This window comes from Malania oleifera, chromosome 3 (genome assembly GCF_029873635.1).
Source record: "Malania oleifera isolate guangnan ecotype guangnan chromosome 3, ASM2987363v1, whole genome shotgun sequence".
In the NCBI taxonomy this organism is placed as follows: Eukaryota; Viridiplantae; Streptophyta; class Magnoliopsida; order Santalales; family Ximeniaceae; genus Malania; species Malania oleifera.
The window spans coordinates 83,733,385-83,758,383 of NC_080419.1; the positions used below are offsets into that span (position 1 = coordinate 83,733,385).

The following is a 24,999-nucleotide window of genomic DNA, read 5'->3' on the forward strand; positions in this document are numbered from 1 at the left end:
ATTTGAAATATCAAATGGTTTAAACCCAATTCATTACGAAGATTAATCAGAAGATTAATCATAATATTGTTAGGATTGCTATATTTAGTGGAGTCGTCGACTTAAGGTATTGTTTAGAAAAAAAGGATTTAGAAAATTTGCGATTTCCAATTTACTGGTTCTCAAGAGTCAAGACCCCCACTTGCTAGTCCGTACGCATTGCCGACCGGCTATAGCCGGTATACAGCCGTTGGGTTTCAAATTATTTGAAATACGCTTAAACAAAGTTGGGCAAATGGACGACCACAAATTCCAGCCAGGGCCAATCTCCACCGTTTGACTCCAACAAAGCGTCCGACATTTAACTCCGTAGGGTTCCGCTCCTTTATTTCAAAAAAGCACTCCGACCGCTTCTTGTTCTGCTCTCTCTCTCTCTCGACTCTCGCTGTGCATTTGCAGATCTTTCTCTCTCTGCGTTTTGGATCTGCAAATGCGCACCGCATCGATCGCTTCATCGCCCTTCTCAATCCTCGGATTCATGCTCAGTTCGGTGAGTCTTTAGGTGTAATTTGATACTGTCTTCGATCCCCCCCCTCTTTTCTCTTGGGAAAAATAAATGAACTTTGGCATTTTTTGACTGGGTTGGTGTTGAATTTGCTGTTTAAGGTTCCAGTTTTTTTTTTCTTTTATTTATTTTACGTTTTCTCTCCGACCAAACAAAGCGCTTGCTGTTTTTGGTGGCCTTTGTCACATCGATATTCGTAATTTGATCCTACTGGGTATTAGGGTTTTGCTATGGTTGGGAAAATTTGAATTTAATCAATCGCACGATTAACTAATCATGATATGCTCCGTTCAGTCTGCTGTTTTTTTTTTTTTTTAAAAATAAATTTTTTACTTACTGTAATGACAAGGTTTCTGATTTACTAAAAGAAAAACATGGTTGTGTATGAATATGGTTTCCGGGTGGTGATTCCGCATGGCCAAGCAGATCTTTCCTTTAATTTATTTGTTTTTAACAGGAACATATATATATATATATATATATATATATATATATATATATATTATTTTTTTTTTTTTTTTTTTTTTGTTAAGAGAAGGCCGTGTTATGGTAGAAAATGATTTAGAGAAAATTTATTCCAGGAATGAAAAATAATTTTGGCGTTGCTACTATTTTCTCAAAAGCCAACTTAGAAGCATTATATTCCCTAAACCTCTTACAAAATATCCTTTGATAGGGCGAAATTTTCTTTCTTTTAAAAAATTTACTGTAGTATTTCTGTTGGATAGAGAAAGTTTTTAATTTTTCTTTTTTAAATTTTTATGGGGGAAAATTACTCTGGTAGCTACTTTCTGTTGAGTGATATAACAATCAGAGCTGATAAAATGTAGTAGTCTCATACAGGCACCGTTTGGGAAATGGACCCTGATATTTGCATTTTGTAGGGGCAGAAAATTTCAAATCTCAAGTGATGTTGTTATGGCAAAGTTCTTGATTTTAAGTCATGGTATGACAAAGCTGTTGATTTTAATATAAATTTTTTGGGTGCTTGGCTTTCTCAATTTAATTTTAAATATGAATTTGGATATAAGGAATAACTAATAAATTTTAAGCCTTGGTTAACAGTGACGTTTCTTGATAAAAGAAACTGTTAGTGTTTTAATAGGTCTTGCCATGCGATTGGGAGTATATATTTCAAGCATTCGATTTGAAGTTGTGTGCGTTGCGTTATCTATCATTGATTTCCATACAAATCCAAATCCAGGGCTCAAACCCCATATTTGCAAACACAATATTAGTTTATGTAGATTTATTGGATCAAAATGTTTTATTTTTTTTGTTAAATATAAAATTTGGCCTTGTGTTTGTCCTCTGTGTGCTTCTCTTACAGCCTGTGTTTTCATCTTGTGAAGTGGAAGACTACACCAATTCTTAGGGTGATTGATAATGATTTGTGGAACATATTCTGGAAAGAGTTGTCATCGAGTGGGAATTGGGGTATGTAGCTTCATCTCTCTGTTAGAGAATCATGGAAAGTGACAAGGCAACCATTACTCAGGATGGGGTCAGCGTTAATTTACAGAAAGCACGTCCTCTGCACGGGTAATCTTCTTTTTGGAATCTAGTTGCCTTCACGATTTTATTTTATTCTTTTTCTTTTTTATAGATTTTATTTAGTAACTGCTTCTGTTTTTATTTCTTATTTTCGGTATTTTTTTAACCATTAATCACTTACTGGTAAATTTTATTGTGGCTAAGAACTTTGGGATGGTGCTTGCAGTGGCTGTTTGGTTGCCTATTATACTTTCAGCTAAGATGCTGGTTCTGCCTGATGCTTTGCACCATCATTTTGTACCTTCTCTAGTTTTTTATTTTTTTATTTTTTTTAATGGGAACTAAAACTGTGAAGTAGCAATCCAAGCTGAATATATTTTGTTTCATTTTGCTAAAAATATTATGGAGAACAAAATTCAGAATTTTTCATTGGATTCTTATTTGTTTAAAAATAAATTTTTTAGAGTTCAAAAAGGAAGTGTGAAACAAATCCAGCAACTTTTATTGGGTTTGCAATGTTTTAATAGTATTTGTTTTATAATCTCCTTTCTATCTTTTACTAAGGTTAGTATGTGATTTTTTCTTATCCTGTAGGAGGACTAGTGGCCCCACAAGGCGTTCCACGAAGGGTCAATGGACAGCTGAAGAGGTATATATATATGCATGCAAATAATAAATTTTCTGCTGTGATTGTTAGTCTCTTAAAATTTGTGATGCAAATTATTGAACATATTTATATTGCTTGCTGCTTTGACCAACACTCTAGATAATTTGTCAACTCACTAAAGAAATTGGTATGGGAACGATTTTTTATTTTACTCTTGACAACTTATGTTTCAGACTTTCTCAAAATGATTTCCCAAATTTCATTACAATATATGATAACCACTGATTGATACATGGCTCTTTCAGGTGTCCATGACGCACTTTTTAACTTTTTCAGTTTCCTTTTTCTCTTAATACAATCTGCTGGACTTTGGAAACTGTATAGTTCATTTTCAGTGTAATTTCATCTATAGATTTCTTTTTATATCTACTTTGGATGCCCTGCTGGATGGTTTCATTTTAAAGGCAAAAGATTGTCCACCCAATAAGTGTCATGGTTTTAAATTTTCCGGGATTTTAAACTTCTAGTTGCTCCCTTAACCATTCCTACTCTGTAATATGCTACACCAAACATGGGCTAAAAGTAGCTTATCATTAGTCAATACTAGCCACTCTTAGTCCATGGATCAAACACAAAAAATGCATTTTACTTTTCCTATGGAAGAATTAATTACTCTGTCGTATGCTGAATCAATCTCCCTTATGTGAAGGAACCCACAATTGAGTTCAACACAAACACCTTGATCTCATGAATGACTAGTCAATCCTATGGTTATCAAAATCCCAATCTAGATCGTGCAATTCGATGACCCTACGATCCATACTTGCCTAATCGATTCAGATCTTAAGTAGAATCTTAGGCAAGTAGGATCCCAGTAGGATCCTATTTGGATCATTAAGATCTTAGGATCGCAATCCTACTCGTGATCCTATAGATCCTACTTGTGCAATGGACTATGGATTTTTCTAGTTTAGAATTTTAAAGAAAAAGGACACACACACACACACACACACACACACACACATATATATATATATATATATATATTTATAGGCCCAAACACTTTACTTTTGCAATAGACACAAAATTTGGTCTTGTTGGCTCCAATGCATCAAAATTAGGGCAAAATAATGAGCATGTTCTAGGATTTGTTTGATCCAACTCAAGAGAGCATCTAAGCAGCTCTTGAAAGCTCTCTTCCTTCAAAATTGAAAGCTCTCTGAGAGCTTAGAGATTTTGATAGGCAAATCCTAGGTTGTTTATCAGTAGGCTTGTACTGTTCCTTCTTCCAGCAACAGTAGAGGCCACCTGAGGGCTTTGAGATCAGCAGAGAGCTTCAACAAATAGGGAGTTGCAGTTAGGCTGAGAGTTTAAAAGTTGTAGGCCTGTAGCAGTTGTGCATTATCTTTGTAGTCTTTTTCTACTTTCTTCCTCTTCTTTTTCTCTTATTATTGACAAGCTAGAGAGTACAGACCTATTTTTTCCCCAAGCAGAAAGCATGTAGCTTTCTTTTTCCGCTTCTTTTCTTTGCTACTAACAAAAAGTTCTTCCTTCAACAAAAAGCTTTCTTTCTCTTCTTTTCTTCTTCTTCTTCTTCTTCTTCTTCTTTCTCTTTTTTTTTCCCTTCTTATTCTTATGGTCTGATTACAAACCACAGAAGCTGCGAAATTTACATCAATTCACTGAATTAAGATTAGCAATTTCTTCTTCCTTTTTCTTTTCATTCTTTTTGCTTTATTTTTAATTATAATTATTAAATAAATAAGCTAGCAACACCCTTTGCAGAGCACTTTGCAGTTCATACTATCAGTTTTTTTTTTTTCCTGGTCAAAATTGTTGAAGGAAAAGGTTGCTAGGTGCTAGCTAGGAGGTTACATTCCTAAAATTTGTTTTAATTTCTTAAGATTTCTACCAAGTTTTTAGGATTATTTTTCTTGTCATAAAATTCCAAATATATAAAATTTTGATTTATTTACATTGCAAGTAGAATCTGATTCACGATCCAATACTATGATCTGATCCTGAGGACCCTCCCAACAATCCTACGTAAGATCCGGATTCTAACAACTTTGGTCAATCCTAGCCACTTTTAGCCCATGAAATGGAAACCCTTATTTCCTAGTCACCTAATATTTATAATAGTATAAATGCATTTTACTTTTCCTAGGAAAGACTAACTGCTTTCAAGATTTTACACATATTTTGACACAAAACAAGATCCTAGGTAGTCCAAAACCAAACTGCCCAATATCATTTACAACAGTCAAAGCATGAACAATTCTTGCTCGGAAAGATGCTACCTTATTGCTTGGAAAAGATGTTTTGTAAAAAAGCTCTGAGTACTAGCTTTTAAACTTCTAGTTACACTGTTGTACACTGAATAATCTCCCTTGTGAAGGAACTCACACTTGAGTTCAATTCTTGACGTTCTCTCTTGTCTGAGTGTTCAAAGGAAAGACCAAGTGATTTGAACCATGGTAATTCGCATGGTAAGTTGCTTAAATTTTCTCCAAGTGCCCAGATTTCATCATCTCTTCATCCCTTGCGACTACCAATCATTGGATAGCCATGTTATGGAAGATAGTAAAATTAAGGAACACCAAAAGAATAACACAAGCTCTAAAACCTAATGATGCAGGGAGGAATATATAGACAAAAGTAATTATAGGAATTAAGAGCAACAACAAAGAGAAGGCAACAAAGATAATAAAAGTGAACTGAGCTCAATCTTCTGATTGCAAAAGCAATAAGTACAATTCATTCAAAATATAACATGACACTTTCCCATTACTAAGACCATGGTATTGAATTTCCATGAAATTGTTGAATTTTCCATTGCAATTTATGCTTTTTCTGTCATCCAAATTTATGGAAATTCTCAAAATTCAGTGAAATTTTTTAAAAAGGTTATTATGGAACAAAATTTCCTTGAAATCAAAATTTGAGATTCAAAACCAAAATTGATATTTCATTACATGATCCTTCTCATTACATAAGACTATGGTATTGAATTTCCATGAAAATTTTGAAATTTCCATTGATATTTATGCTTTTTACTTCATCCAAATATGTCAAATCTTGAAATTTCAGTGATGTTTTTTTTTTTTTTTAAATGTGGCTGTGGAACAAAATTTCTTTGATATCAAAATCTGAGATTCAAAACCCAAAATTGATATTTCTCTCTAAATCTTCTATTTTATTGAAAATAGAGATTATAACAAGAAGGATATGAATGATAGCTTTCAGGCTTTTGAAATTTTATGCAAAGTTGCTATATTTGCAAAATAGCTATAGTGATTTGTGAATCATTTATGCTAATTAAATATGTTTAATATGAAATTTTATGCAAAGTTGCTATATTTGCAAAATAGCTATAGTGATTTGTGAATCATTTATGCTAATTAAATATGTTTAATATGCAAAGTTGCTATATTTGCAAAATAGCTGTATTGAATATTACATGATTCATAAAAAATTTCGATGTCTTAATAGTAATATTTTAAGAATCAAAATTGAAATTGATAAGAATATAATATAATGCTTAAAATTTGGAGATCATATTGCCCCCAATATTTTGGTCATCCTCTTGAGATGCTTGTTAGGATTCCCATGTGAACAAACTTTGACATGGCAATCCTGTGTGCATTCCATGCAGTATGGACCAAACCAAATATTCCATAAGGCGGGCATCCCATTCCCAAGAATGAGATTTCCAGGAATGTCATTCCATGAGAATATTTTTATGCCATGAACCAACATAGTTTACAAGAGTTAGAACATAAATTTACTACATAATTGCTCAAGGAGGCTTTTTAAATGATTTTGAATTTTACCTTCAAAATTTAATTTATCCTCTTGCACATTGCATCACTTTTTGTAGTGTTGTCAGTTTACAAGAGTCTAAACATAAATTTTCTGTGTAATTGCTTAAGGAGGCTTCTCAAATAATTTTGAATTTTAGCCTTCAAAATTTAATTTATCCCCATGCACATTTGCATCACTTCTGGTAACACTTACATGTTCTTGCATATAAATCTGCACTCCAACTATTTTATGTACGCAGAATGCATTGGATTTCTGTATCTGTGAGGAGATTTTGTGCCCTCTTAATTTCTTGTGGAGGCTTCTCAATGAAGTTTTCAATTTTAGCCTTCAAATTTTAATTCACCCCTTGTACATTGCATAACTTTGGTAAAATTTTCCCGTGTCGCATATAAATTTGTCCTTGACTATTTTACCTGCACCTAATGAGTTGCATTTTGTATCTGTTTCCAGGATGAGACTTTGCGTAAGGCTGTTGAGCAATTTAAAGGAAAGAATTGGAAGAAAATAGGTATGATTGTTGAACTGATCTAAATTTGTCGGTGTGTCACAGTGGTGTTGTTCATGAAATTCTGTTCCTGTTAATATTGTGGATAAATTCTGAGGTGTTTTTTTTTTCCGGCTTTGTCATGGGATGACCTCCATTTGTTTTATCAGTAAGATAAAGATTCATTAGATAAGGCTTGAAAGGGGGAACTGCCCACATACATTAGAAGGGTTGTGCATTTGTTTGATCTGATGAATTTGGTAGAATTTTTTAATTGATCCAGCTGGATCAAAATTTATGCCGAAAATTGATGGAATAAAAAATTGTGTGGTTAATTCTGTTGCACAGGGAATTTGTTGGTGTGTCACGGTGGTGCTGTTCATGAAATTCCTTTCCTGTTGATTTTCCTTTTGCATAATATTTGGAAAATATGTGGACAAATGATGAGGTGTTTTTGTTTTTTTGTTGGCTTTGTCATGGGATGACCACCATTTGTTTTATCAGCAAGATAAAAATCATTAGATAAGACTTGAAAGGGGGGAACCACCCACATACACTAGGGTTGTGTTCATTTGTTTGGTTTAATGAATTTGATAGAATTTTTTAATTAACCAAAAATTACTAGTTAATATTTTTTTTATTGATCCAACCTGATCAAAATTTATGCCAAAAATTGATGGAATAAAAAATTATGTGGTAAATTTTGTTGCTAAAGTCAGTTAATGGGCTTGGTTAATCTTGTTGCTTAATTCTCCTTCTTCTTCTTGTTCTTTGAAAGAAGAAGAAATTACTAAAAAGCCTCTAGGGCATAAAAGAGTGTTGAGTTATGTCTCTGTAGAACCTGCACAAAAACACCAGAGTAGGAGAAGCAGCTGCCAGTCAGCCGAGAGAGTTTTGCCAAAACAAGGATAACTTTGAGAAAGAAAGGCACATTTACCATTGCCTACCCAAGTGCACTTTCATCCTTATCAGAGCAGAACAATTTTTTCTCCAGGTGTAAATTTTCCAAAACACCATGCAAAAGCAGCTTCTCTTGTTGCTAACCACCATGATACTTCTTTGAACCTTTCCTCAATCATCATAAGAGAAGGAAAAAAAGAATAAGAAGCCCTACTGTTAGAGGCTTAGAGCAACTAGATGATTGAAGGAGCTATTAGAAGGCTGTTATGAGATGCAATAATTGGCAGTTTGTTTGCTGATTGGCAATTGGTTTTGGTATTTGGTGTTTGTGTTTGGGGATTAGATTGGGGTTGGTAATGGGTATCGGGTACATATTTTTTTAGAGTTTATATTATTTTTTTATCATATGAAAAATATTTATACAATATATAGATCAATTAATTTGGTTAGCAGATAGTTAATATGTCTAAACAAACTGAACTTGAATTCTCTACATTTATTGATTTTAATTTTAAGCCCACTAAATTAACCTAATCAAATTGGTCAATTTGGATTTAACCAAATAGTGCACAATCCTACCCCTAGAGGTATACAAAGTCCAAGAATAAAATCAAGTAAAAATTGACAAATTTTTTAAAAGAAAAATTTTATAAAAGTCTCATGACCTAAAGTAAGCTCTCTTTTCTTTAACCCTACATGTAGAGATCATCTTGGTGCCTTTAGAAGCCCTGGATTGCTTTTTCCCCTATATTAAATGGAGCAAGGTTAATGAAAATAGGCATCCCATGAATTCTTAATTCTTGTTCTAATAATTCTAATATTTTTTCCTATACAAGGAAGAAGTTTAATTTGAACTTTATTTGTGATCACTTCAATTACTACCAACTGTTGCATGAACAAAATGAAAAGTCTTCTGTTCCACTTGCAATGCAGTATAAGACACCAACTCTTGTTTCTTGTTACAAATAAGGCCTATTCACAGGTGGCTCTCTCAGATTTTGTTATATTAATACAAAAATTTTTTTTTTCTCTTTAAAGACCATCTAACCTCATCAGCCTTCTCAATGGGCATCACATTTTCATAGATAATTTTATACACAAGAAATTCTCTAGCTCTTGATAAGCTTTAGGGCCTAAAGACCCTATTTTGTTTATTCAGCTCAACAATTATCTAATTGTTCTTTTAGACCAACGAAGAAGCAAAGGAAATTGATCCTTAGAAGGGAGATTTCCACTCCAAATATCTTACTGCAAAAACATATCTCTAATTCCTACCTGTTAAAATTATATGTTCTAAAAAGTCCTCCAAACTATACCTATATACATTTGTAAAGCCCTATCAGCCTTACACTTTCTTTGGATTTGCAACTATTATGATCTTCCCCTGTGATCCTCCCTTCTCTCTCTGTCTGCACCTTTCTAGCCAATACATCTATTGCTTTGTTAACAGCACTAGGTTCTTAATGTTCAACCGTCCCATCTAACCAAATGGTATTCTAATGCATCTCCTTCACCTCTCCATGAGGGAGCGTTTGGCTTGAGGGAATCTGAGTCCTTAGATGCCCCCTCGGAATGACATTCTTAGAAGTTCTATTATTAGGCATGGGATGCATGATAACATAATAGGATCCCTATGTTTGAGTTTGGTTGGGGATCGTGAGGGCATTTAGTAAGATTAGCAAAATACCCTTTACTTGCGTGTATAGCAATATATGAATAATAGTCAGAGTTTCATAATATAGAAAGATATTTATTTTAAATATTATATTGTTATGATATTGTGATACAATATTGTAGTATTAAAATATTATATGAATCAATTATGTCATCATATTGTAATATAATAATATTATAACATGATAATTGTAACAGTTGTCATTGTAAAGTATCATAATAATGCATGAGAATAATATTTTATAAGGTAAAGTACATTTTATGAATATAGTAGCCAAAAAAAAAAAAAAAGATATAGCATTGCATTATATTAGAACAATGCTATAATATTATTACTTCCTACTTTTCTTTGTAGATCCATCAAGTGTCCAAAAGGCTTTGGACACCGCTGTTTAAAAAAAATTACTTCATACTTTTATTACATACTATTTCAGAATTATTGATATTTATCAAGGGGGCATTTGGCTTAGGCTATCCTAAATACCCTTTGGTTCATGGGTATCTTGTACCCATACTATTTTTTGATAATATTTTCATTTGGTTTGCTTATCAGGATTTTTAGGATTATAAGGTTATCATGTTTGGTGGAACTTGAATATTCCATTTTAATAAGATTAGCAAGAGATCCTAAACTTGTAATGATAGTCTTGTAGTGTACATACATTTGCATATAATAATAATAATAATAATAATAATAATAATATATTTTTAAAATATTCATAATTATACTAAATAAATAAATAAAAATAATAACACTACAACAATTATTATTGAATCAATAATGGCTAACTGGGTTTGCTCAAGTGGTAAGGGCGAAGTTGGGCTTTGGTGACCCCAAAATCCTAGGTTCAATTCTCCACTTGTGGTTTGCCTAGTGAATTACTAGAGATGCATTAATGGGTAGGCAACAATGTTTTCATACCCTTGGTTTGGTGCCACTTGGGCGGGTCCAAAGGATTTGCCCATGTTGGAGTTCTAGGTCATCAAAAAAAGATAAATTCCCACTTGGCAAGCTTACATTTAGAAATTTAGGCCTCCCTTTGGTTACCAAAAGAATGAGTAAAGCTGAATGTATTGCTTTAGTAGAGAGGGTTTCTCCTAGAATCTATAGCTGGACTAGTAGATACCTCTCTTATGCTGGAAGATTTTAGCTGGTTAAACTATTTTATATAAGTAATCATAACTACTAGGGGTGTGCCATATTTCTTCCAAAGTCAGTTAAAGGGCTTGAGCTTAAACTACTACTTTTTTGTGGAGGGCAGTTACTGGAACTCAATGAGCTGCAGAGTTGGCTGGAAAAATAATTGTGATACCTATTCAGAAGGAAGCTTAGATCTTGCACCCATTTGTGAATGGAACAAAGATAATTCTTATGAGCTGCTCTTGTTCAAATGCACTTCTAAGTCCTTGTTTCAAGTCTCTTGGATTTGCTCTCAGAAGCTGAAAATAAGGAACATCTGGGCTGTAAAACCCTCTCTCAAGTGTTTTTGGACTTGGAAGAATATCTTCATGGCAGGGGATCATATGTATTCTTGCATAACACATACTATTGGGAATGGTACCCTTTCTTACATCAATTGGCACCCCAATGGTCCTCCGCTGCTGCATTATGGCCCAACCCTTTATGTTTACCTCGGGAAATCCTCAGCATGCTACTATCTCTGCATTTACTGATAATGCTTTCTAAAATGGCCTAGAAGAATCTCCAATAGTGGTGCTGGTACGAGGAATCTCCCAATCTTCTCCCTATACCTGCCAAATAAGACTCCATAATCTGGAATGTATCTGCGTCAAGGCTCCTCTCTATCAAATCTGTTTGAAATCATTTCAGATAAAGAATTCCTGAATTGAACTGGTATGCTGCTGTTTGGTTCAAATACGATGTGGCTGAACATTCCTTTATTTGCTGGCTTGCAATTTTGAATAGATTACCCATTTTTGAAAGGTTTCTTGCTTGGGGCAAAGTCCACTCCTTTGTTTGCTTGTTGCCAGATTGAGTGCCTTTGTCAAGGAAATATAAAGTAATGGGAATATTTAAAAGACTATAGTTTTCTTGACTCTCCTCCTTAAGCAACTGTTGAACTTCAATTACTTATATATTGATCTAGATCACAGCTATTTACCAGATATATAAGGCAAAAAGTGCTATTTTGAAGGAATTTTTAGAAGAAGAATAACCATTCTTATTGAATTTCAAGAGACATGATTACCACAAATAGGGGAAGACCACCAAATTAGGAAGGCCTCAAAATCAGCAAATCAAATCACCACAAAAAATCAGCAAATCAAAACAGCAGACCTCTAGCCTAGAAAACATGAAACTGAAACTACTAATTTTGAAATAGTAATTTCATATTTTATTCAAAAGGTTAGAATTTCCTAATTTTTTTCCTTTAAATCCAAACCCCTCCCCCCCCCCCCCCCCCCCCACCCAAAAAAAAAAATTGGAGCGTAGATATCTATCACGCTTAACTTGTTTACAAAGAGCTCAAAACTAGGTCTGAAAAGTCCTTCAGTGAAGATATTATCTATTTGTTGAGTAGTAGGAACAAAAGGCATGCAAACAGCTCCATTATCAATCTCCTCTTTTATGAAGTGTCTGTCAATCTCTACATGCTTTGTGCAATCATTGTTGTACTGGACTTTGAGCAATACTTATGGCAGCTTTGTTGTCACAATACAACTTCATTGGCATGTTCGCCGGCATCCGCAGCTCTTCAAGAATTCTCTTCAGCCATGGCATCTCACAAACTCTGTTAGCTATGGCCTTATATTCTGCCTCAGCACTACTCCTTGCAACCACATTCTATTTCTTGCTTCGCCATGTGACCATATTTCCCCAGACATAAGTATAGTATCCTAACGTGGATCTCCTGTCAATAACTGAGCCTGCCCAATCTGCATTAGTGTATGCCTCTATGTTCTGCTGTGTGGTCTTTTGGAAGAGTAAACCCTTGCCTGGTGTACTTCTCAAGTATATGAGGATACGATAAACTACTTCAAGATGTTTCTCGTAGGGTGATTGCATAAACTGGCTTACCAAACTCACAGCAAAAGCAATAGCTGTGTATGTGATAAGTAAATTAACTTTCCCACCAACTTTTGATACCGAGTTGCATTCACTGGATCGCCTTCCTTGCGTCTCCAAGTTTCTGATTGGGATCTATTGGAGTATCTGCTGGCTTACAACCGCTCATTTTAGTCTCCTTAAGGAGGTCAAGGACATACTTCCGTTGGGAGACAACAACCCCTTTCTTTGACTGAGCAACCTCCATTCCAAGGAAATACCTCAGAGATATCCTAGGTCCTTAATCTCAAATGCTGATGAGAGGGAAGTTTTCAATCGATTAATCTCAAATACGCCATCTCCAGTGAGAATTATATCGTCTACATACACAATCAATATCGCTGTCTTCCCATCTTGTGAATATCTTATAAATATCATATGATCACCTTGCCCTTGAGTATACTCCTGACTTTTAACAAACTGAGTGAATTTCTCAAACCAGGCTTTTGGTGATTGTTTTAACCCATATAAGGACTTCTTCATTTTACACACCTTTGTGCCAAACTTTTCACCAAATCTTGGAGGTGCATTCATGTACACTTCTTCCTTCAGGTCTCCATTAAGAAATGCATTTTTTACGTCCAACTGTTGCAGAAGTCAGTCATGATTAGCTGCAAGTGAGAAAAGAACTCTTACAGAGTTTAGCTTTGCGACTGGGGCGAATGTCTCCAAGCAATTAATGCCATAGGTTTGAATGAATCCCTTGACGACCAAGAGCTTTATACCGTTCTAGAGAACCATCAGATTTATACTTGACTATAAACATCCATTTGCACCTTATAATTGTTTTTCCTCTTGGTAGATCAACTAACTCTCACGTGCCATTTTTTTCAAGAGCTTTCATCTCCTCGAAAACAGCCTCCTTCCACTCAGGAACTTTCGGAGCATCTTGCACAGTATTAGGAATCTACATACAAGAAAAATGTGAGGTAAAAGCACGAAAAACAGGTGAGATATTTTTGTATGACACATAATTAGACAATGGATGTTGGGTGTAAGACCTCACACTCTTCTAGACACCAATGGGAAGTTCAGAATCATCGAACTCAAGATTGGAACCAGACTCGGGTTCAAAACTAGAGGACTCAAAACTCGAAGATGAAATGGACTGAACATGAGGTAAAGGCTTGGTGAGGACATTATCTGGAGGGTTTACGGATTTTGGACAGTGTAAAGGATTGAAAGGCCCTTTCTTTCGAGTTGTCCTCTGTCACGAGTAGACAATGTCAAATGGTACCTATGCTGTGGTGCTTTTTTTTTTATATGTTTTCCCGTTGTTAGTCATTATAAAATCATGAACATCATGAGATGGCATTGTAGGAAGACCTGCCTTTTCAGTATCTAAAAAACTTGACTAATTTTCTCCTAGTATAATAATCAAAGTTGGAGAAGGATCATTTTGCGAGTCTTCAGTTTGGAAAAAAAACATGAAACACAATCGAATCTTGGTTTTGGTTACCCCCCTGATGATGAGGCATAAAATAGGGATGTAATTCAAAGAATGTAACATCCATGGTAACAAACATATTTTTGGAAATGGGTTCAAAACATTTACAGGCTCGGTGAGGACATTACTAGGAGGGTTTACGGATTTTGGACAATGTAAAGGATTGGAAAACCCTTTCTTTCGAGTTGTCCTTTGTTGCGAGTAGACAATGTCAAATGGTACCAATGCTGTAGTGTTTTTTTTCTCCTATATTAGTCATTATAGAATCATGAACATCATGAGATGGCATTGTAGGAAGACCTGCCTTTTCAGTATCTAAAAAACTCGACTCACTTTCTCTTGGTATAATAATCAAAGTTGGAGAGGGATCATTTTGCGAGTCTTCAGTTTGGAAAAAATCATGAAACACAACCGAATCTTTGTTTTGGTTACCCCCTCTAAAGATGAGGCATAAAATTGGGATGTAATTCAAAGAATGTAACATCCATGGTAAGAAACAATTTTTTGGAAATTGGTTCAAAACATTTATACCCCTTTTGAGTGGGAGCATAACCAACAAACACACATTTTGTGGCTTGAGGTTCTAGGTTTCCTCTATTATGACTATGAATATGAACAAAAGCGGGACAACAAAATATCTTGAGTGGTAAAGAAGAAGACAGCCGATTTGTTGGATAAAACTTATGAAAAACATCAAAAGGTGTTTCAAAGCTTAAAACCTTATTAATTGTTCTATTTATGATTTATGTAGCAGTAAGGACGACTTCACCCCAAAGATATTTAGGTACCTGATTGGTAAAAAGAAATGCCCAAGCTACTTACAATAAGTGCTTGTTTTTTCTTTCAGCCAAACCATTTTGTTGTGGAGTGTTGACACAAGAGCTTTGATGAACAATTCCTTTTTCAAGAAAAAATTGGTTCAGAATGCTTTTGAAATATTCTTGACAATTATCACTCCGCAATATTTGAATATTTTTTTGAAATTGTGTTTGTACCATGGTGTAAAAATTTTTGAAAATTGTTTCCACTTCAGATTTTTCCTTAATCAAGTAAACCCAACTGAATCTCGTGTGATCATCAATAAAGGTCACAAGCCATTTTTTGCCAGAAAACACAGATGTTCTACGTGGGCCCTAGATATCACTATGAATCACAGTAATGGTGTAGTTGGTTTGTAGGGTTGGGTGGAAAAGGATGCACAATAATGTTTAGCAAATTGACAAACTTCACATTGAAAAGAATATGGACTTTTATTCCAAAATAAATTGGGAAACAAGTATTTTAAATTTTGAAAACTAGGATGGCCTAACCTTAATGCCATAACATGATATTGATATCATTATCTTTGAAAACAGAAACAGAATTTAAGTTCTTCGACATTGTCTACTCGAGTTAGGTCCATCGTCAAAATAATAGAGTTCATCTTTTTCCTTAGCACTGCCAATCATCCTCCCTGTGGTCAATTCTTGAAACTCACAAAAAGAAGAGTAGAAATTAGCTTGATATTGATGATCAAAGGTAATTTTACTGATGGACAACAAATTGCAAGGCAAATTTGGAACGTGGAGCACATCATGGAGAGTTAACAACGAAGTGAGTTTGATAGTTCCCATCCCAGCAATTACCGAGAGTGAACCATCTGCAATTTTGACCTTTTTATTGCCTGCACACGGACTATAGGATGAGAACAATTTGGAGCAGCCAATCATATGATCAGTTGCGCCAGAATCAATTATCCAAGAATGAATAGAATTAGGAATAACACCTAAAAACGCAGTAGCAAGAGAGTTACCCTTTTGTACCAAAGAACAAGACGGAGTTAAGGACAGTTTTGGAGATTGAAACAATTTTTTACAGATGCTCTAATTGCTCCTTGTTAAAAGGGACTGCATCTGAGTTGGTAGAAGGCTCCTGAGTCTCTTCAGCAGTGGCTTTGTAGGCATGACTGTCACGTTTTGCTGTTTTACCATGAAGCTTCCAACACGTCTCCTTCGTATGCCACGGTTTTTTGCAATGCTCGCACCATGGTTTCTTACGCCCATTGAGTTTTGTAACCGTGAGATAAAGGGCTGAATTTTGGGAATGGTAATTGGTAGATACAAACTTGGGAGGAATAGTGTGATTGGACGGAATGGTTTTGGACGTACTGGAAGAGCTGGTAGGATTTCTTTGGGTGCCGGTCATCACCGACTTATATGATATCATCAGAAGAAAGAACAAAATAGAAAAAGAGCACAGGGTTTTGATACCATGAAGGATTTTTTAGAAGAAGAATAACCGTTCTTATTGAATTTTAAGACACAATTACATGATAAATAGTTGAGGAAGACCACTAAATTAGGAAGGCCACAAAATCAGCAAAATCAAATCAACAGACCTCTAGGCTAGAAAAAAAGAAACTGAAACTACTAGAATCTGAAATAGTAATTTCAGATTTTATTCAAAAAATTGAATTTCCTAATTTATTCCCTAGAAATCCGACATATTTCTTTGGATCAAGCTACTTTGAAGATGGATTCAATTGTCCATGATAATGTTATGGCAGATGTTATGGTGTTAGAAAACTTGGGGGTTGTGTATTATTTTTGTTTTCTGTTTTTGTTTCTGTACAACATTCAAGAAACAGATTATGTCTACACATTTGTTACTTTTCTACTTCTCAATCATTTTCCGAAAAACTGAAAACCAAATTTTATGATTCTAATTGCAGTTTAATATCTAGTGACGTTTAAATCATTCATTTTATATAAAATTTTTGTTAAAATCAATAAAAAATGACCATGAGAATTTAAAATATAATTAAAATGAAAATATCTATATAGTATTCTGAAATTTTGAAAAAAAGGAATAAGTCATTCAAATAATCATTTTTACCATTATTCATTTGTTATGTTCAATAGGATTGTTCTTGGAGCACCAAAGAGTGAGTTTAAAAATATCATCATTATAGTTAATTTCTATTTTCTATTGTAATATTTAATTGTTTATAAATTTATGTTCTTTATTGTAATATTTTTTAGTTATTAGATTTAAGGACAAAAGTGAAGAACTGGGGCTCAATTAGGTTTCTAGTTTGTTTTATATATGGAAATATTAACCAAACAGGTTGCTAGATTTCGGTGTTTAGCTTTTGTTTTTGGTTTTTGGTTTTCATTTCCAAAATTTTTGATGGCCCCATAGTTGATGGCTTCTAGCTTTTTGGTTCTATTTTTTCATTTTTGCTTTCCTGTTGTTTTCCCTTCTTGGGCTATAATATATTTCTCTTATCTTTGAACAAAATAGAGAACAATAAAGTGGCAATTTTGTCTAGGATAAATAAATGGTAGGACCATGAAGTTGGACTCCCATGAGAAACTAGATTATTTAATGGTTTGTTTGTTTGGTTTTTTTTTTTTTGGGTTGGGGGGGGGGGGGGGGGGAAGGGTGTATCTTGCATTCTTAAGTAATTAAAGATACTTCGCCGTGTATATTCCAAATTGGCATCCAACATTTTAGTGGTAATATTCCCAAGAATCTTTTCCAAATGCTGCCCCTCTAAGGGTAGGCATTGGAATCCTGAACGTATGTGAACCAAGTGCCCCCAAACGGTTTTTTTTTTTTTTCCTTTTTTGAATATCTTTCCAACCTCTTAGCTAGTGGGAAATGCATTATCACAGCTTTTAGAACCTAATGTTGGAAAATGATATGCAAGTTGGGTTGATCATGTTTATAAAGAATGGAAACGAACTGGCGATTTTTTTTTTTTTAAAACTAATCTCAGATATGAGCTGAGAGATTCAAAGGTTATGGAAATTTCTTAGAAAATTTAATGAATTTGGTTTGATTTTTGTTAGTGGTGGTGCTTCTTATTGCTAGCATTTACCCCACAAAAAAGGCAATGAACTGTGTCCGAAGTCCAGATTTACTTATTTTTGTGAGTTCTCCTTCCCTAGAGCATGTTTCCTTGGGTACATTGATGGTTCTGCCTTTAATGATTTCATTGCTAAAGCCTGAACTGTTGCTCTTTCTGCTGCCATTAGTTTTAATCAATTTTCCCATATCCTGTTCTTTGCTTTTGCTAACTTATCGTTATTTTTAGCAAATGCATTTTACATAATTGTGTTGTTTTTTCAGCCGAATGTTTCAAGGATCGGACAGATGTACAGTGCCTACACAGGTGGCAGAAGGTCTTGAATCCTGATCTTGTCAAAGGTCCATGGTCAAAACAGGTGAGCCACTATAGTTTTTTCTCTTTTCTAATATTTGGCATCAATTCCTTCCCTGGATTATATGTACTTTTTTGAGGACTTGGACAGTATGAAATAGTCTGCAATGCAATTTAAAAACAGGAGGATGATGCTATAATTGAATTGGTGAAAAGATACGGAGCCAAAAAGTGGTCTACAATTGCTCAACATCTACCTGGACGCATTGGAAAGCAGTGTCGGGAAAGGTATGATTGGAGAGCTTCTTGTCACTGATTTAGGGATCTTCGTTTTTCTTGTTACTATTAATATAGATTTGTTTAATTTATACTTATATTTTAGGTCACAAAGTTGAGGCACGTATTGGGTGAGACCATGTTATCATTCTGTGCTTAGTTTTCTTTATGTCATTTGATGTCGGCAGATGGTGGAATATAACTGAAACTCAAATTAAGATATGTCTCATGTTGAATGGTGGTGCTACAAAAAAAAAATGACATATATGTTTTGTGTTATGGTAATACTGTCATTATTTTGTTCCTATTAATGACCAACCAACGACTGTTTCTTGTATTTATGGTAAGGTAGTTTAATGACCAATCAAAACTGTTACCATTACTACTGCAACAATGATAATAACGAGTTGCATAATAGGATACTAACACTACTATAACAAGTACGACAAAAGTGGGTAGAGCTCCCCTATACACATGGAGGTCTTTGGTACCAGCCCCCAGTATTTTACAGGCAAGCAAGATGGCAGCTTTTGCCTCTCAACACTATTTACAATGGAGTGTCTCATCATTTATGTTGTAGAAGGAAGATGAATATCAACCTTGCTTTCTCTTTCCTTGGTTTGTATATCTGTTGCTGTTAAAAGTGTTAAGATAATTGACACTTGCACCTATTCTGTGATTAAAGTCTCCATCAGATTCAGTGATCATTTTTGCATAGACATAAAATGTCTCTATCAGTGTACTTTTTTTTTTTCTGCCTATATGTAACATTGTTTGTCTTTCCTTAATTTTCCATGCTTGCGTACACTTGAGCACTCATACAAAATGATGCTGATTTAGGTGGCATAATCATCTCAATCCGGCCATAAACAAGGAGGCATGGAGTCAGGAAGAGGAGTTGGCTTTAATTTGTGCTCATAAGATTTATGGGAACAAATGGGCAGAGTTAACAAAATTTTTGCCTGGAAGGTATGTCCACCTGTTTTATAGGACAGTGACAACTTCTTTCGCTTTTCTTGAATTTTGAACTTATTTTCTTCCCTATATATATATTGCTCTTTAGCATGTTAGTTCCTTTTTATATTTGAGAATTATGCTGTTTCTGCTTGCTGATTGAACTGCTTTCATGCTTTTGTTTACCATTCATCCTTTTGATGAACTTTTAATTTTTTTTATTATGCTGAAACATATTTTTGCTAACTTATGCTTTAAAATTTATGTGTTTGTGTGTGGTCAGGACGGATAATGCTATAAAAAATCATTGGCATAGTTCTGTTAAAAAAAAACTGGACTCTTACCTGGCATCAGGTTTATTGGAACAGTACAGAGGCCTCCCTCATCTTGGACTGCAAAACCAATTCTTGCTGTCTTCATCATCTTCGAGGATGCAACAGAGCAGTGGAGATGATAGTGTTCCTAAAGAAGGGACAGAAGCGGAGGAAATTTCAGAATGTAGCCAAGGTTCTGCTATTGTTGCTTATTCTCAATCTGCAAATGAGATGCCTATTACGGTTTTATATGGGAGAGAGGAATATCAGATGACAGAAGATTGTCAAGGAAAGGAGCAAGGTTCTGCTATTGTTGTTTATTCTCAATCTGCAAATGAGATGCCTACTACGGTTTTATGTGGGAGAGAGGAATATCGGATGACAGAAGATTCTAGTCTAGGAAAGGAGCAAGGTTCTGCTATTGTTGTTTATTCTCAATCTGCAAATGAGATGCCTATTACGGTTTTATGTGGGAGAGAGGAATATCAGATGACAGAAGATGCCAGTCAAGGAAAGGAGCAAGGCTCCAGTCCTGCTTCTTGTTCTGAGCAATATTACACATCCCTTGAATTCTCCGTTCCAGATATACCTTCGGAATTGAATTGTTCTTCAAGGTTCCACGTGCAAAATTTCTCACATGATGCTGGAGCTTCTGCAATTCAACACTGCCAGTATAATTTGCATGAGTTGCCCAACATTTCTTCACGGGATCTGGGACAGGATTCTGGCTTATCAACACTTTGCATGGGTGCAAATGAAAACAACGAAGATGGTCCATTACAAACTTCCATGGAGCTAAGTACCTCTACTACAATGGGAAATTTGATCCCGAGTTCTGATAAACCTGATGGGATGCTGACATCCAAAGGCAGTTGCTGCAGGGTTAATCATCCAGAGGCAGGGACTATTGCAAGCTTTTCATCTGAATCTTTGACACAATGCTCAAATATCATAGACTTGATTGACTCTACTGATTCTTCATTTATCTATGACTCATCTAACTTTCAACTTTCTGAAAATGCTGAAACTTCGGCTTCTGAATCATATCCTTTGAAATCTGGCATGTCTGGAGCTTCATGCTGTCAATCTGTTCCAACTGGTCCTTCAATACTTCCTGCTGACGATGGCACTCTTATATTTGATGCTGAACCCAGCCAGCTAAATGATCATCCAGTTGGAAATCATGATCAGAAGCTTGTTCCAAGTTATTCTACTTTTGATGATGGTGCAGAAACTGCAGAATTGCTGAAACAGCCAGATCGTGCAGAGGATTCTTCAAAAGTCGTTCCTGCCATTAGTTCTGGATTAGGATTATCAGATGTCACGGAAAATTGTCTTAAGGATGAAAAACCAGTTGTACATGGTGAGCAGCGCGATGTTGGGGGCCTGTTCTACGAGCCTCCCCGTTTTCCAAGCTTGGATATTCCTTTTTTCAGCTGTGATCTTGCACAGTCTGGAGATATGCTGCAAGAATATAGTCCCCTTGGCATTCGCCAACACATGATGTCTTCTTTGAACTGCATGACTCCATTTAGGTTGTGGGATTCACCATCTAGGGATGATAGTCCTGATGCCGTGCTGAAGAGTGCTGCAAAAACATTCACATGTACACCATCCATTTTAAAGAAACGGCATCATGAGCTATTGTCACCCTTGCCAGAAAAAAGGATGGGCAAGAAGCTTCAAAGTGATATTGATCAGAAGTTGTCAACATCTAGTTTGGCTAGAGATTTTTCTCGTCTGGATGTTATGTTTGATAAAAATGTACCTTACCAATCATCTCCCTTTTCGCCAGTATACAATGAGAAAAAGAGCTCTGAAGCCCATGATGAAGATAAAGAAAATATATGCCCTTCTTTTGAAGTGGGAAAAGAAGAGGGAAAAAAGGGGACTGCATCAGCAGAGAGAGGGTCAATTTCTAGTAAACTGCAGGAAAACATAAAGCAAGAAAATGTTGATGTTGATCCTAGGACTATTGCCCATGCCCAAATCGTAAGTTCTTTTATTTGTGTGCATTTTTTTAGTAATTATTTATTTTTATGCATTTATTTTTTGTAATAATTGTTTCTGTAAACAAATAAACATAATGGATGTCTATAAAGTGTGATCTACTCACACTTTGTCAAATATTATTTAAGGCACACAGAGGAAGAGGTTTCTTTATTTACATATCTATTGTTGCTAGGGACCCACACTCTGGTTGTTCGGCTAGATTTTAATTCTGGATTTTGAGATGATCTGTTTACTAACTACTTTGTTGGTGTTTTATATGCCTTAGTTAATATCTAGAAATTCTGTCTTGATACTGAAAATTATCAGATGGGTATATTTTTTTGGATCTGTTCGACTATCCTCCTATAGAATCACTTGGTATTTTCTGCTTTCCATGTAAATTTGAAATTTGTGTCTGATTTGCATGTATTATCTTTGGTTTTCTTTTGGATTAAGGTGCTTCCTGACCTAGAGTTTTTTCTCACATTATCTGGAAGAAGGAAGTTGGACTTGGGATTCAAACTCATAAATCACAGCTTTTTCTTCTGGTTCTCTTTTTTTTCCAGGTGGAGCAGCCTTCTGGCATCCTTATTGAACGTAACTTGAAGGATATGCCATTTTTTTCTCCTGGCCGAGTTGGATTTAAAACAGATAGAGTCATGGGTTCAACTGATGGAACTCCCAGAACTCAGTATGCTAGATTATTAGAGGCTAAATCAAATCGAGACACTCTTTCCGATAATTCAATCTGGAATCAGTGTGTATCTAATGCCAGCTCTCCTACTGTTTGTGGAAAGAAGAATGATAGTCATTTGGCTACTTTTACATCAGGACAGTCTGCTCCATCATCAATTGAAAACAAGAGTGATTCTATTGAGCACTTTAGCATGTAAGAGTCACCTTCCTCTCCTATCTGAGAACTTTTTTTTTCCATTGAATTTATAAAATTTCTATCCCAGTTTGACCACTGGAGCTTATATACCATCATTCATGTGATGATCCTTATCATCTGCCTTCTGACTTTAAGTGCGTTTATGAGAGGATAAGAAAGAGTTTGCCGCTAAAAATAGTAGTTAGAAAAATTTGATGATTTTCATAGCTGATGTATCTCATGAACATCTTTTACCTCTTAAAGGCATCAACAAGGAAAATAATTTTTTTCTCTTAATTTGCAAAATGCCTAATAGCAAGACATTCCTAATGGTATGGTCAATGATCTTTGTCTATAGATTTGGGGGAACTCCTTTTAAAAGAGGCATTGAATCACCCTCAGCGTGGAAGTCCCCTTGGTTTATCAACTCTTTTCTGCCTGGCCCAAGGGTTGATACAGAAATAACAATTGAGGTATGAGAAGTTTTTTTTCCCCCTTTCTGTGTTAGATTGTTCTAGGTTTTGTTGGCCTCTTCCATTTGTGTTAAACCGAAACTTCGTGCAGGATATAGGATATTACATTAGCCCTGGGGATAAGAGCTATGATGCGATTGGGCTGATGAAACAGTTAAGTGAGCACACTGCAGCTACCTTTGCTGATGCGCAAGCAGTTTTGGGAAATGAAACTCCTGAAACAATTTTGAAGGAAAGACTCTCCAAGAATGAAAATACAGACCAAGAGAATAGTCATGTCCATGGCCAGCCGAAGAACTGTTCCCAGTTGGTGACGAATGTCTTGGTATGTTTGGCTTGGCTAAATTTTGAGAAGTAAATTGTAACGCAGTTTCTAGGTCATGCAAGTTGCCTGTCACTAATTCATTTATGTTGGGCACAAATGTGCAATGCAGTGCTGTATCCACGGCATATCCTTGTGAAATTTTACAAATTTGAGAACGAAAATTATTATTGTTTAGTCTTTCTTTACTTTTGGGGGAAATTGATCTCGTTGGAACCTTTGCAGACGGAGCGGCGTATCCTCGATTTCAGTGATTGCGGGACACCTGGGAAGGGAACGGAAAATGGGAAATTCTCAACTGGTATCAGCTTCTGTAGTCCCTCATCCTATCTGTTGAAGGGCTGTAGGTAGCCTTTAGTTCAAACCTTATGTTGTCATATTTCAAAAAAGTATACATACCTGTTATTTGTCATTTTTTTAGTTCTATTGTTTTTGACCGTCTGTTAATAGTTTTAATGGTTGTTTAAAGTGTGCTCGCTAGATCTTCCATCAATGTATTATCCTTTTCTACAGACAATGGTCCCTCACATTTTGAAATAATGCAAAAAAAAGCCTTTGTACTTGGGAAAGTAACTAGCAGATTGAATTTGGTTCTTTCTTTGGTAACTTATTTTGAAAGAATGTAATTTATGATTCTAACAATTACAAAACCAAAGTATTCGCTGTTATAGCTGTTGTACTTTTTAGAAACATCTTAAAAGAACATCAGCTTTTTTAGCTGTCTGAACAAATTTGGAAGGAAAACTGGCTTTTGGTTTCCTTGCAAACTGCAGTAACTATGTGAAGTTATATAATATTTGCTTACAAATTATAATGAAGTTATTACTATAAATGGTATAAGTAGGAAATAGAAATTGTTTGAATGATATTCTATGAATATCTTTCATTTATTAACATACTTCAATCATCATTAAATTTTTCAATATATTTACGCCGAGGAAACATGTTAAATCAATATTTTTAATAAATCTAATTCGAACAATATATCAAAGCATAGTAAGGTGGTAATGGGATTGTGTTTAACAAGGGCTTGAACTTAGTTACGATAATTTTTTAGAAACATATGTTTAAGGAAATATAAGGTCGTGAACAAGTTGAGGAAATTGTCCTAGATTATATGAATTGGTGGAAAAAAAAAGAAACCTTAACTGGATATAGGAAACTTTGCATTGGAAATGTATAAGGATGATGTTTGGCTCAGAAGAAAGGTCAAGGATCCGTTTATTATGAAAAATAATTTTTATATATTAATTTTTTTTAAAAAAAATTACATGAAAAAATTTCTGTAACTATTTTCTTTTGAAAATACTTTTATTTTTTATTTCTATTTTTTTCAAATAATTACAAAAGCCACCTTATTTTTAATTTTTAAAATTTATATAGAAAAGTTGAAAAATAATTTCTTTCATTTGTGTGAATTATGTATTAAATTTCTTCCAAATTCATACAAATCCAAATTTAAACCCTAAAATTCACAACTAAGTAGGCTTTTGTGATGAATTTTTTCCCGATTAACATATTAACAAATTAGCCTATACTAATTAACTTATTAATAAATTAACATATACTAATTTATATTTAAATTTTAATTAATTATTAATTCAATTATTT

General features: G+C 34.7%; 1 protein-coding gene across 7 annotated transcripts; it reads left to right on the forward strand.

Annotated features, from left to right (window-relative positions):
• Positions 1–276: 276 nt before the first annotated feature.
• Positions 277–23,957, forward strand: LOC131152112 (transcription factor MYB3R-4). 7 transcript variants are annotated; one of them, XM_058103762.1, is made up of 13 exons: positions 341–529; positions 1,429–1,490; positions 1,875–2,086; positions 2,633–2,687; positions 6,921–6,978; positions 18,156–18,250; positions 18,371–18,474; positions 19,303–19,431; positions 19,700–21,722; positions 22,289–22,611; positions 22,952–23,066; positions 23,158–23,391; positions 23,614–23,957. In XM_058103762.1, exons 3-13 carry the CDS (start codon positions 2,013–2,015, stop codon positions 23,737–23,739), a joined length of 3,336 nt encoding a protein of 1,111 aa, XP_057959745.1. In that variant the 5' UTR covers positions 341–529; positions 1,429–1,490; positions 1,875–2,012; the 3' UTR covers positions 23,740–23,957. The 7 variants fall into 7 exon arrangements, with proteins under 7 accessions (XP_057959746.1, XP_057959745.1, XP_057959743.1 ...); XM_058103760.1 differs by having other exon boundaries at positions 1,897–2,086; XM_058103764.1 differs by having other exon boundaries at positions 1,435–1,490.
• The last annotated feature ends 1,042 nt before the right edge of the window (positions 23,958–24,999 follow it).